This window comes from Lepidochelys olivacea, assembly GCF_965140295.1.
Source record: "Lepidochelys olivacea isolate rLepOli2 genome assembly, chromosome: 17".
Lineage (NCBI taxonomy): Eukaryota > Metazoa > Chordata > Testudines > Cheloniidae > Lepidochelys > Lepidochelys olivacea.
In genome coordinates this window covers 10,460,192-10,474,271 of record NC_140427.1, presented here as the reverse complement: position 1 = coordinate 10,474,271, position 14,080 = coordinate 10,460,192, and the positions used below count along the sequence as shown (strand labels likewise).

Here is a 14,080-nt window from a genome sequence, read left to right as displayed (position 1 = left end):
CAAATCGTAAAAGGTGGATATTGATTATGAACGACTTAAACAAGCCCGTGCATATTTACCAGCACAGACTGAGAGGTAGCCCTTCGACAACTGGCCAGTTTCACAAGAGAGTGGTTGCTTTTTGGGGCTTGCAGTGAAATCAGCTAGGGATCAGGGAGGGTTAGCAACTGAGAGGCGGGGCAGGTGGACACTCAGGCTTTGTCTCACATGTTGCCACGGTCCAGGCCTGCCAGGGACGGGGAGTGGTTGGAGTCCTTGGCAGTACAGCTATTCTGGGCTGCAGGGCATCCTGTTATAAATTAGGGCACCTTTGCCGTCACTCCTCTTGGGCAGGGCCTCCTGGGCAGTGTACCCTGAGAGGTGCAGCATAGAATCTAGCCTGAGGCCTTCCTGTGTCTGTTTCCCATCAGTAAAATGGGGATAATCATAATTATTATGAATTATAAAGTACTATTATTTGTATTGTGGTAGCACCTAGGAGCTCCAGACATGGGCCAGGGCCCCATTGTGCTAGGCACAGTACAACCACAGAACAAAAAGATGGTCCCTTCCCCCAAAGAGCTATACGTCCTTCCTCCAACCCTTTGTCTGTCTTGTCTGTTTAGACCAGTGGTCACCAACCGGTCGATCGCAATCGATCCTAGAGGATCTCCTAGTCGATTGCGATGTCCGGCGGTGCAGTGAGGCTGCGCGCTGCTCCTGCCTGCAAGCATTGCCCCCGCAGCTTCCATTGGCCGGGAACGGGGAGCCGTGGCCAATGGGAGCTGCGGGGGCGGTGCTGGTAGAGAGGGCTGCGCGCGGAGCCACGTGCCCCGCAGGCTGCAGGGGCGCGTTGGCCCCTTCCGGGAGCCTTGTGGTGCCGGGGTAGGCAGGGAGCCTGCCTTAGCGGCAGCCACACTCCACTGCAGACCGGGAGCCACTGGAGGCAAGTGCCACACCCCAACCCCCAACCCTGAGCCCCCTCCCGGAGCCAGCATCACATACCCCCTCCCGCACCCCGAACCCGCTCTGCACCCCAACCCCCAGCCCTGAGCCCCGTCCCAGAGCCAGCACCCCAGACCTCCTCCTGGACCCCAACCCCCAGCCCTGAGCCCCCTCCCGGAGCCAGCATCCCGTCCACCCTCCTGCACCCCGAACCCCCTCTGCACCCCAAGACCCAGACCTGATGCCCCTCCCACAGCCAGCACCCCATACCCCCTCCTGCACCCCAACACTCTGCCCCAGCCTGGAGCCCCCTACTCTACCCAAACTCCCTCCCAGAGCTTGCACCTCTCACCCCCTCCTGCACCCCAATCCCCTGCCCCAGGCTCAGCCCAGAGCTCCCTCTCACATTGCGAACCCCTCGGCCCCAGCCCAGAGCCCACACCCCCTCCCAAACCCCAAACCCCTGGTGAAAGTGAGTGAGCATGGGGGAGAGCGAGCAATGCGGGTGGGGGGGAGGATGGAGTGAGCGGGGTGGGGCTTTGGGGAAGGGGCAGGGCCTTGGGGAAGGGGTGGGGTAGATCCTGGGTTGCCCTTAAATTCAAAAAGTGATCTTGGGTGTAAAAAGGTTGGAGACCACTGATTTAGACTCTTCGGGGAATCACTGTCTCTCACTAAGTGTTTGTATTATGTGTATCTGGATGGAGACAGACAGACCCACCAACCAACCTACCCCTCAGGGCTATTCCTCAAAGTATATTACCTAATGCTTTGCCCAGCCACGTTTTAAACGTCTATAGCAGAGAGGCTTCCACCATCGTACTTGTGAAGACTATTCCACAGGTTGATAGATTTTCAGTGTTGGAGACAGCATCACACTATTCAGCCTAAATGGTCCTCTCTTTCCCATCACTCCTAGTCACCCTTCTTTGTACCGCCTTCTCCTTCGTTGGGGTTTCCTTCCTTCAGATATTTGTGCATGGCGACCACCCTTAGATCTGCGCCTGTCTGTCATGTTTAGACAATAGACTGAAAGCCATCCAAATCTAAAGAAAGGAACCAGCAGGCCTAGGATAGGATAGGCCTTATCTCGCCTAGGCTAAAAGGTGGGAACAATTTTGATTGCCTCTGACCTGAGTGGCCTTCCCTGGGCGCAACCCCTTGAAGCAGTGAGAAGGCAATGACCATGAGAAATATGCCAGTGGGAGTTTTGACCCCTGGTAGGGCCAGGCCAAAGGGTAGGCACCAGATGAAAAGCAGTTCTCTGAACCTCCAGGTTGGGGGGTTGAGCAATAGGCCAACAACGTATCCTTGTAAACAAGTTAAGTTATAGAAACACAAAGGTAGCCATTCTGGCAAACAGTGTGGTAGACAGAGATGGCAGAGACTGGTTCAAGCCTTACGTGATGCCTGACAGTGTAGGAAGCCATCAGATTCAGACCCACGAGGAGACTTGAGCTGATGATGTAGATGCAAAGGCCAGATAGAATGGTGCTAGCTGAGGATCACTCCCCATGTATTCTGTATCCTATTACAAAGTACCTGTGTTAGCAAGCTCCCCTTTCAACAGAAGCCCATTATCGAAAAAGTAAAATCTCCCTGAATAAACCCTGCTGTATGTGACCATTTGCAAAAGCCAGCTGCAGCATTGCTGAGCAAGGAAAACGTCACCGGGCTCCATAATGAGTTATTACCATGCCTACAAAAAACTTCATACAGGCTATTTTTCTCTGTCAGGTATGGGACAATTCTGTGTGGCCGTGTGCCTCGGGCAGACCTGTTCCATCTCAGGATCGTACATTTTATTGATGCTGAGTTTGCAGTTAGGGAGAGAGGGTGAAGGTCATGCAGGCTGCTTCTTGTTTCTTTTCCTTTTCGTTTCAGGTTTCCAAAACTGTGACTTCCATTAGCACGGCTATAGTCTTTTGCAGCAAATATAACACTGAATGTTGGACCTTTTGGGGCCACAAAAACACCCATATGCACTGCTGTGTGTGAACACTGTGTCCACAATTACTGCATGTACAAGCGCTGCTGAGTTTCACCCCAGAAGTGGCTGCTTTTAAGTAGCAGATGGTTGCTCTCTTTATATAGACTTGGCCAAATTCATTCCCTTCGTTGCTCTATGATTTGAAAGCAGAACCGCAGTGGCAGAAAGTTTGCCTAGATGTGGGGAGAGGCATAGTAGCAGAGGCTACATGCCCTACCACCCCTCATGGCCTAGAGACAGTCAGAACAACCTATAAAATGGGCAAACCAGACAGGGAGCGGGCAGGGTCTGAACACCCAGGAGATGCACTGATTTAGCACACCTCCTGGGAAGCCACCACTGGCAGCCGTCATACAGAGCAACCTTCCCCTGAAAGGCATACAGAGCGACCTCCCCCTGCACTGATGCAGCTGCTCCTGGTGGGAAAGGAGGTGAATACTGCATCGTTGCTATTATTAGTGATAGTTCAAACTGTGCTTGTTTCATAGCTCCCACAGTGAATACACGATAGTGTAGACAATTGCTAATTAGCAAGTCTTCCCTTAATGCTGCCTCTGTCAAGTAGGGAACTAGTAAAAAGACTGTTTGGTGCTGTAAAGAAAACAGTCATGTGATAATTCTGTCCAGGGCTGGCTGATGCACTTGAGGGCTAATACACTCACCTTTCCCCTCTAGAGACCCTGGGTCAAATCCTGGTCAAACCCCATGTGAAAATAGGTGGGGTGTTCTAAACCACCATGTGATTCACAATCCCTGTTTGAGAGAGGTCTAGCATTGGAACAGTGGGGTCTTTTCGGTCAAGAGCAAGTTACACCGGTAGAGCTGGGGGGTGGAGGTTTGCCCGGCAACAGTTTGCACTTATGCCTGGCTTGAGTTAGTTTCATGAGCAACAAATTCATAGGCGGGAAAGAACAGAACATTTTAAGCTACAAGGCTTGATTGATATTTGGAATGGTGGGGCTACCTTAACATTTAAAGCATGAGTGACTGCCAGTATCTGAAATGACCCATAACTGAAACTGCAGCTCCATATGCCCCAAAACACTGGGAGAGTTTGGATCATTTATTTTCTGCTGTAATGTTTCATGGTGCTGAATGGACACACCATTTTCTACATCATTTACCATCATGATTAGGCTCTTACTCCATTCAAGAGAGGAGCTCTTTTGACAACCTCTCCCTTAATCATTGTAATTCAGTTTTTCTCCCCGTGTCAGGTTCTCACCTGCCGCAAAAGAGTTGAAATTTCTGAACCAACCAGAAGCAGTAAATGACAGGATAACTCACAAGACAGCTTGTTCTTAGGAACTTTCCCTCCCAGTTTTGTAGCATTCAGAGGTTCATGTGACCATATGCACTTCAGGATTCCTGTCCAAATCAAATCACAATTCTGAACCTTCCAGGTTGTACCCACACTGTATAAGAGCACTCATGTCTTTGAATCTCTCTTACCTTTCTTGTATTCTGAGGTGATGCTAAGGGTAGAAGTAAGATCTTTTCCTAACAATGGACTTACGCATACACAATAAAAATGGTCATACTTCTCACTTACATCGTGTTTTGCTTTTGCAAAGGAAAGATGGTCCTGTGGCTAGGTGTGTGTCAAAAGAACTGATTTCAGAGTAGCAGCTGTGTTAGTCCATATCCGCAAAAAGAAAAGGAGGACTTGTGGCACCTTAGAGACTAACCAATTTATTTGAGCATAAGCTTTCGTGAGCTACAGCTCACTTCTGAGACATTCTTGGTTCCACCACAAACTTCGTGATGACCTTGGGCAAACGCTTCATCTCTCTGTCCCTCAGCTTCCTCATCTGTAAAGTAGTGATCATTTCCCTGCCTCAGTGGGGTGCTATGAGGCATCATTTCATTAATGTTTTAAAACCCTCTGAGATCACCAGGCAGAAGGGATTATAGAAATGTAAAGTATTATCCAAATTGCTTTACAGACATTAACTAATGAAGCTTCATCACCACACCTCTGTGAGCTGGATGAGTAAGTGTCATGTTATAACCATGGCATACACACAGAGCAATTAGATAAAAATATAAAATACTCTTGCTGGAAGGTTGCAACGTTATGCTACTTTATTTCTTAATATCCAGAAATTTAGCACACAAAAACTAAAAGCAGAGAGAGAGAGAAAGCAGGCTGATCCCGAGGGCAATGCACCATAACTAACCCCACCTTGCTCTAGGCTGCTCTCTGCAGACTGACTGCTGTGCTGAGGAGCCAGATCACACACTTCCCTACAGAGCCCTCTAGCCTGCACGCAGGACCAGGAATAGCTTTTAATTTTACCAGTTTTCAGTACACCATATGTTATTGTCCCCACCCATGGAGGTAGGAAAATGAAACACAGAGAAGACAAGGGGATGAGGCCATAGCCACAAAAGGGGTCAGATCTAACTATCATAGCAGTTCTCAAAGTGTGGGTTGGGACCCCAAAGTGGGTCATGATCCCGTTTTAATGGGGTTGCCAGGGCTGGCATTAGACTTGCTGGGGCCTGGGGCCAAAGCCCGAGAACTTCAGCCCTGGGTGGCAGGGCTCAGGTTACAGGTTCCTTGCCTCGGGCTTGGGCTTTAAATCCCCTACCCAGGGTGGCGAGGCTCAGGTGAGCTCAGGCTTCAGTCCCCCTTCATGGGGTCATGAGGTGATTTTTGTTGTCAGAAGGGGGCCGCAGTGCAATGAAATTAGAGAACCGCTGATTATTCTCTTGAGTACTGTGCGCCTGGCACTGAGGCGGGCTGAGTCTGCTAGACCACATGCTTCACAGACTTTCACATTCTGCCTGTAAAGCCAGGCTCTGTTTTTTGGGCAGCTCTGACATGACTCACAGAAGGCCGAGCAGCGAAGCCGTCAGTCATCAGGACAAAGTGTGGGAAGGGAATATTGGGGTGGGAGCCACTGAGAAGCTGGCTGCTACCTCCAGCATCTCTGTTTTAAAAGTCCTGTCAGCACTTCAAGGCTCTGGCAGTCAGTTGCTGACAGGAACCGAAAGAAGGCAAACAGGCTACGCATTATTAACCAGGGGTGACTGTGCAGTGAGCAAACAGGCACAGAGAGAAATGCTGACAACACGCGGAACACCCAGCACGCCATGGTGCTCAGCAGATGCTTGTCATGCTGAGGGATCCGCTCACTTCAGGGCGGGTTCTCCTGTCCGGTGCTTGGCGCACGCCATAGCAGCAATCAGACCTTGACTGGACGGGACACTAGGGGAGAGACTCCGAAGGAGAATGGGCTAGTTCAGTAAATCTCTGCACGCCACAGTGGCTATTTATGTTGATCTTTCATAGGAATACAGACGAGTGTGAGAGTCTGTTGTGTGTTTGTGTGGTGGGTTTGCAGCTCCATGGCCGTTCTCACCATCCTTAATAAAGATATTGTGCAATGATTTGATTGTGCCTAATGCAAGGGTGGGGGCAAAGGAGAGTGAGGGACACCTCCCAATACTCCCGGGCTTTGTGGGACCATCCTGCTTTGACCCTCAAGCCCTGTGCCATTCAGTGGTACCCAGGTTCTGCACGGTGCGTACCATAGGCAGGGGCAGAGTTAGGGAGGGCAATGGCTCCAGCTGCCCCTGGGTGTGCTCCGTGGCTTCAGGGGAGCTCAGAGATGGGGATGGATGCTACCCTGGGGTGGGCTGGGCTGGAAAGCGGGGGCTGAGCCTGGCATGGACTCGGCGGGGCCCAAGCCTGGCATGGACTCAGCGGGGCCCGCAGCTGCAGTGAGGATGGCTCAACAGGAATTTGCAGTGCCCAATGGCTTTCCACTTTAGCCACTTGAAATGCTGGGGGATATGGCAAAGGGCTGCATCTGCTTCCTTCCCAGAATGATCACAGGCTAGGTTACAGAATACCAGCTCTCCCGGGGGGAAAGCCAGGTGGCAGCAAAAGGGATTTCACCGAGCAAAGCCAGCAAAATGAAGAACAGACGGCCAAGGCAGGGTGAAGCTGGGGTCAGAAGGATACAGAGGTGGATTAAAGGCATGAGAGTGCTAAGAACTGGGGCATGGAAAAGCCAGGTGACTTGCCGCTATTACAGCCAGCAACAGACCCAGGTCTCCATAGTCTCAGTCCTCTGCTCTGACTATTAGACAATCTTCTCTTCCAATGCTAAGGCTCACTAGGGGTCCAGACCCACCAAAACTTTCTCCGTTCCCCTCTCCTAGGAAGACTCTTCCTCCCAGCCCAGCATCCCCTGGATGGACTTGTTCCCCCACCCCGAGTGCTTGACCATCCTCTCACATAGAGCTGCCGGCCCACCAGAGCCAGCCTGATACGTTTGTGGAGAAAGTGAGAAAATCACCTAGGGCCCTAGGTGCAGGCATCGGTTTTTTAGACCCCTCTTCCCATTCCCCTCCCCAGGAGGCTGCTGCTGCTCCTCTTACCCCTGCCACGTGCTTTCCTATTTATTTTATTGCCTCCACTCCTGCGTTAGCCACTTAGGCTACCGTGGGGGCACCAATATGTAGGCACAGCCCTCCCCCCTCCCTAGGGCCAGGCCCGCAGGCTGTTCCAGCCAGCAGTGCACTGTACGTACTGATTTCTCACCCCCTCTAACCCTAGGGACTGGATCCTAGTTATTATTTGTATTATGGTAGCACTTAGAGGCCCCAAGCAAACAGGTTTATTGTGCCAGGTGCTAGATAACACATAGGAAAAGACAGACCTTGCCCTAAACTTCTTACAATCTAAAGAGACAAGCCAGACAAAAGGTGAACCAGGGTCCAAGGTCATACAGAAGAGCCAAGGTCTCTGAAAGCCTAGTCCAATGCCTTTCCAGCGAATAGCCCATTTATGGAGCTGGATCATTTATACCGGGAAGCAGGGAATGGGAATTGATTCCTTCTATATCCTCAAATGTAGTAAGCTGCAAAAGTAAGTTTATGCAGGTCCTGCCTTATATCATAATCCTGCCTTAAACCACCTTTTATCCCTTGCCCCACTCCGGTTTTGGAAATGGTATTCCTGGCTATTGCCTCGTCATTCAGGAGGACGGTAGGTTTGAGGCTGCATATTCTTTTCTCTGCATGCTCGAGAGAACAAGCCGCACCCTACTGGTAAATCTGTTTGGCTTGAATCAATAAAGGAGCTGACATAGGTGTGGCAAATTCACTGGAAGGCAGCCAGTCGGAGTGGATGTGAAATGGGTTTAGGAGTCAAATTTTGGGTGTGAACCTCAGAGCAGCCTCTGCTTTGAGGACGTCTGGATTCTACAGTAATCTGGGGCCTTGCTGGAGTCCTGTTTGAGGGTAGAGGTGAGAAAGGAGAGACCTGGATTCTGCCTGGTGTTTCCCTGGAACTTGTCACAAGTGCAAAGTGCCAGTGAAAAACCTGCAGAGCCAATGTCAAACATGCGGAGAATTCTCCCTACAGTGTTCACTCAGATCAGCCCTGGAGCAGCTTATCACCCCTCCTGCTTGTGCTTTGAAAAATGATACAGGGCCTTTCATGTTGTGACTAGAACTGCCAAGAAAAAGAATCCTTGTGCTGGTACCGAATTACTAATGATATTATTCAACATTGCTAACAGCTTCCATGGCAAATGTTCACTGCTCAGAAGGGTACTGGGAGAACCTTAAAATATCAGGGCTCTGAGTTTGCAAAGGGTGGGTTAATTTCTGCCTTCCATTGTACCCGTCCAACCCTCAGGAGCAGAAACTGGCTCATGATCTGTGTTTATACTCCATCGCTCTTCCCCCGCCCCTCCATCATTACTGTAACTGAGGGCGAGTTGAGACAAAGGAACATTATGTCATTACATCTGCTAGAGATTGTGAACATGTTTACAGCCTGACAACTGGCAGACGCCATTAACATTTTTTAGTAACTGCTGTGTGTTGGTTCTTAGATTTTTTTATTACAAAGATCTCTCTCCCTCTCTTCTTTAATATCCTGCCCTTTTTATGAATCTTGATCGGTGACAATCTGACTTCCTCTTCTTTGGTGTCAAAAGCGCCACGTACACAGCCAAGCAACATCATCAGTTTCACTGGACTCACTGGCCTAAAATGAGGGTAGGAGAACGGAGAGCCAGCCTGATACGTTGCAAGGCTGATGCTTAAGACAAAACAGAACAAAAATAAGACTGTTCCATGAGGGTCTGCCTGTGTGTCGAAAGCAGCCCTGTTCACCCAGGCTGGGATTTTCAGGGGAACCTATGGAGTTAGGCACCAAAATCTATTTAGCGTTAGGTTTCTAGATCTCTTAGACTCTCTTGAAAATCCCAGCCCCAATAATAAGAGGATAGAGGGGAATCTTTAGTTCCTTCAGAGATAATGGGAAATAACCATGAATGCAAAAAAAAAAAAAAAAAAAAAGCCCCAGAACAACAACTACCAAACAACATGTCAGTGAACAGTTAATAGAACCATAGGAATTTCCATAGAGGATCAGACCAATGGTCCAGCTAGTCAGGGTGCCTCGTTTCTGATGGTGCCCAGAACCAGATGCTTCAAAGGAAGGTGCAGGAATCTCAGTAATGGACAATGATGGAATAACCTGCCCAGAGAGGAAGAGCCTTCCTAACAGCAGCTAGTAGTTGGCTTGAACTTTGAAGCATGAAGGTGTATAGTGACATGGAGAGCTGTTTCTCCAGATCTCTCTGGGTACAAAGGTCCAGTCCCTTCAGCAAAGCAAAAAAATGCACATAATTTCTGTACAGCCGAGGGTTTTTTACTTATATTTTTTTCCCTCCTTAGGTTATCAGTCGACCATGCTCCTAGCTCCTCTCTAATCCTGGATTAACATCCTCCATTCCCTCTAATCAGGTTGTGTAGTATCTGGAAAAAGGTCAATGACACCTTCGAATAAGTTTAGCTGATGGTTTTTCAGCATTTTTTTTTCTCTTTTTCTCCTGACCCATAAACTCCATTGCAGGGCTCTGCTCCAAGGTCAGCGCTGAGAACACACAAGCGCAGGATTAAACTTGTACAGCCAAAGAATAATGTCTCCCGTTCGTAAAATATCACTGTATTCAGCATATCAAGCAGGCTTGCTTCATAAGATACCATCAGCAGACCGAAGGTTCTGGCTTCAGTTGTGTATATGATACATTTAAGTGAGAACAGTAGTGGTGGAAAAAGGATGCTGTGTTTGGCTCAAGATTACATTTAAATTAGGGGTCAGGGACATAGTGCTTGTTTCACGGGACATGTTATTACTTCAGTGCCAGAGTTATCTATGTTCCACACAAGTTCAGCATCCCCTTACTTTTATCACTGAAAATTATTTACATATGGAATAAAGAATCATGAAACTGAGGTTTTAAAAGAGTCATTTGCACTAGGGGAATGGGACAGCATTTCAGCTTCCTGCATAATTTTTGTTTACGTCCCTCAGTTTGCATGCAGCCTACAGGAGGAGTTGAAGGGCTCCATATATCTCCTGAGCTATCCTGTCCAATCCTTCCCCACCCTTCAAATTCATTTCACTGCAAACTGATGATGTCATTTTGAACACTGATTATTGTCCTGTTCTCCTTAGATGACATTGATCGGGAACTGGAGGAGAAGTGCAAGATCATGGAAGCCCAGCTGCATGAGAAGGAGAAGGATAATCTGGAGCTGAGGAAGGAGCTCAGACATAAGGAGACCCTGGTGTCTGCACTGAGATGCAACCTCAGGAACAAGGAGAGGAAATTCCTTGAGGAGCTGAAGAGAAGAAGCCACCGGGTGACTATCCTTAACACGGAGCTGCAGAAGCAGACGGAGGCTGCTGCTTATCTCTCCTTCCAGCTGCATGCCACCAAACAGAAACTGCATGGCTCCCAGCAAGGTGGCAAGCCCTCCTCCGACAGGCCTCCGGACAAACCATTCCCTATGCAGCCTTCCAGTGAGACGAGGCCCAAAAAACGAATCCACAAGTCTCAAGTTCGGAGGCTGGTGACTGACTGCTCCTGTAGCAAGGGAGTCATCAAGGACTCCTTCCTGAGGGAGAGGATGAGCAGCTTCGAAGAGGCAGACCCCATGCCCGACCCAGCACTTTTTTTATACACTAAAAGGCACCATGCTCCCCATCGGCAGAAATTTGACCCCAAAGCCCAGGCCCTTAGCAGAGCAGGGGCTGATCCGAGTGACAGTGCTGCTGGGGGCTCAAGTCTGCAGAGACCCTCCTGTCTTCATTCCCAGGAGCAAGCAGAAGGTACTAGCACCAGGCCTTCAGCCAAACCCAAGCCCTCGAAGGGTGAGAAAGGCAAACAGCATGGATCCAGCCCCAGGAATTCAAAAGGCTTGGAGTAAAAACAGAGAAAGTGGAACAGTGTGGCTGCTAAATGCAGAAGATGAGTTTGGCTATACCAAAAAAGAGACTGCGGCCTACAAAGATTTCTTCCCCGCCATCCCATCAAGAAGTAAAATACTGTTCAGTTTGGATTCCCTCAAGGAGCTAGAAACAATCTGACTCGTCTAATATCTCCATTTAGGATGACCATGGAATGGCTGTCTTATCCCAAGGGATGGTGGGGCAGGTGAGCGGGAGGGCAAGCAGTGCTGAGGGCATTTGAAATGTTGTCCTGGAGTTGACTCCAAGAGAAGATGGGCACAGATGTGGAACGTGGAGAGAAGGTTTGAGCACGGAGGGAATGGTTATTAACAATTGTCTAGAGCTTCCCTTTCATAAAAATTAAGCTTTCTGAGACTAAAATCTCTTACCGTTATTGTTATCATTGTTCCTTCTAGGTAAAACTGTTCTTATTTTCATTGGCATAGGTAGTGGTGGAGGGTGGCGGGGGTGGGGGGAATGGCAGAATTGCACTGATGGTGAACGTGGCAGGATGCACCAAACTCATCTTTGGTTCTAACTTCATGACATCACTGGAGTTGGGACAGGGATGAATTTGGCCCAAAATGTCTAATATATATGGTATTCCAGGTTCTGGAGAATGTCGGCAGTTGAATGACAATCGGTCAATTTAGTCTAAGAAGGATTTTTAAATCATCTGCAGAAACAGTATGGCCAAGCCAGTCAAGTCTGAAATAGACACTCAACAATGTTGAAATTCATATTTTCACCCAAATTCCTCCTTTTTAATAATTATGCAAAACTGAATGGACAAGATTTTGAAACGTGACCATTGATTTTGGGCATCTCTATTTTTGGGGTGCCCAGCATGAGATATCTCAAAGGGGTTTGATTTTTCAGAAGCTGATCTGAAAACCAGGCCCATTTAAGTTATCTCTAGGTGGGCACTCAAAGTCAATAGTCATTTTTTATAACCTTGGCCAATACTTTTGTTTTGCATGTTATTACAGCAGGTTTTCTAAATGTGTCTTAGTTACTCCACATTCCAGGCAGAGTTCCCTAGTAATCACTGTCTGTTACTACTCCGCTTAGACACCAGGATTTTGTTTTTAAGTTAAGTTACTAAGCATGCAATAGTTCCCCACTGAAGTCCTGCTCAGAAGACTAAGTAACCAAATTAGCAGTGAGCTACTTGAGGATGAGATCTCATACATTGCAAACATTTTGTGGCAGAGCTAACCACTCATTTCTTCTGTGATACTGAAGGGAAGTGATAAGGAAACCACAAATCTGTCTTCTTCGGGGCTTGAGCCCCATCTTTCTAGATAGGTACTTACATGGTCCTCAATACCGTGGTATCTGAGCACCTTCCAGTCACAACACCCCAGGGAGGTATGGAAGTGCTATTCTTATCCCCATTTAACAGATGGAGATCCCAGGCACAGGGTAGATGAAGTGACTTACCTCAGTTCACCCAGGAAGTGTGAAGCTGAGTCAGAAATGGAACCCGGGGCTTCTGAGTCCCAGCCTAGTGCCCTAACGACATCATTATCCCCTCCTCCCCCACTAAGCCCATTAGCGTCAATAGGAGCATTTCCATTGATTCAGTGGGCTTTGGGTCACACCCTTGAAGAGTTCTTATGCACATGATGGTTATGATTGTTGAAGCACACTAAGATGCACCAGTGGGTGTTGCATTGCTAAGCTATTTGTGCCCACTGGGAGGCACAAAGCTGTGAGTGGGGTCCTACCTGAGAAGTTATCCAATATCACATGTCCTAGAGCATCTGTTGCTATTGTACTATAATCCTATTTATTTACAAGCTATATTTTCAAAATGAAATTCAGAAGTATCTTTGGTTGGTTGGTTTTGTTAGGCTATGAAAATGTATAGAAGGAAAAAGAAGCAACAAGAGATAACCAGAACCAAAGACAGGGCCAGATTCCCAATTAGGCACAGTAGGCATGTGCCTAGGGGTGCCAGCGTTCTAGGGACACCTTAGCTTTCTAAAACTGTGTGCAACACGAAGGTCAGCTGTAGGGGTGGGGGGAGGGGGGCATTGAAGGTGCTGTGCCTAGGGGTACGTAAGGTGTCAATCCAGCCCTGATCAAAGGGTCTAAAACTGGCCCTTTGTTGAAGAGGTGAGATCATCTGATTTTTCTCTTGGACCTTCCAGAAATTATTGTCATCTTCCATGGTCCCTCTGACCCTACTGCTTCAACAACCCCAGACCCACAGAGGCTCCTATTCTGCCCTGTGGACCTTTTATGGTCACTTCTTGATTCCCAAGACTCTTCAGGAGCTAGAGCCTTCTTGTTCGCTCACTGACTCCTTATGGTATTATCCTTGGACCCCACTGAATCTCTGGTATTTTTCAACAGCTCCCTCAGACCTCAGGCGTGTCACTTCACCCATTCAACACTACCTAAGTTCAAAACAAAAGGCATGAATAAGCTGAAGGCTTTAGCCTCCAATATAAAGCTCCAAAATCTGTGATGTGCCTTTAGCATCCTGCAACGGCTTAACAATTAGAGGAAGGAAAAATTATTGTGAAGATTAGACAGAGAACCGAGTTCTGATTTTAGGACTTCAGTGGATGCTCGGCACCTTGCAGGATCTTCTGTTACTCTGCAGTAACTGAGAGCAAAATTTTGACCCATGTGGTTTTTGACTACCTGTTCTAACCAATTAGCTTTTTTTTTTCTACACTCTCCTTTATATTGGCTGCTGGAAGTGTGGCTAAGTTAGTGGCTCTGACTGTGACTTACCAGTGCACAAATACATGCCTGGGTTAAATATTACAAACAGCAAACCAGTCACTTGCTGTTTAGATATTTAGGGACACATTTGCAAACACAACCCACTAAAACTGGGCACTTTTTTTTTTTTTTTTTTTTTTGCAGGCATGGCTGTTTGTGTACGT

At 48.2% G+C, this 14,080-nt stretch overlaps 1 protein-coding gene across 1 annotated transcript in view; it reads left to right on the top strand.

The window, feature by feature from the left end:
- The window catches only part of CCDC92B (coiled-coil domain containing 92B), a 35,592-nt gene extending 24,080 nt beyond the window's left edge, over positions 1 to 11,512 (top strand). The window contains exon 3 of the mRNA XM_084651186.1: positions 10,401 to 11,512. Within this exon, the coding sequence (XP_084507312.1) occupies positions 10,401 to 11,155 (755 nt within the window). The 3' untranslated portion in view covers positions 11,156 to 11,512. The remainder of the gene's footprint in view (positions 1 to 10,400) is intronic.
- The last annotated feature ends 2,568 nt before the right edge of the window (positions 11,513 to 14,080 follow it).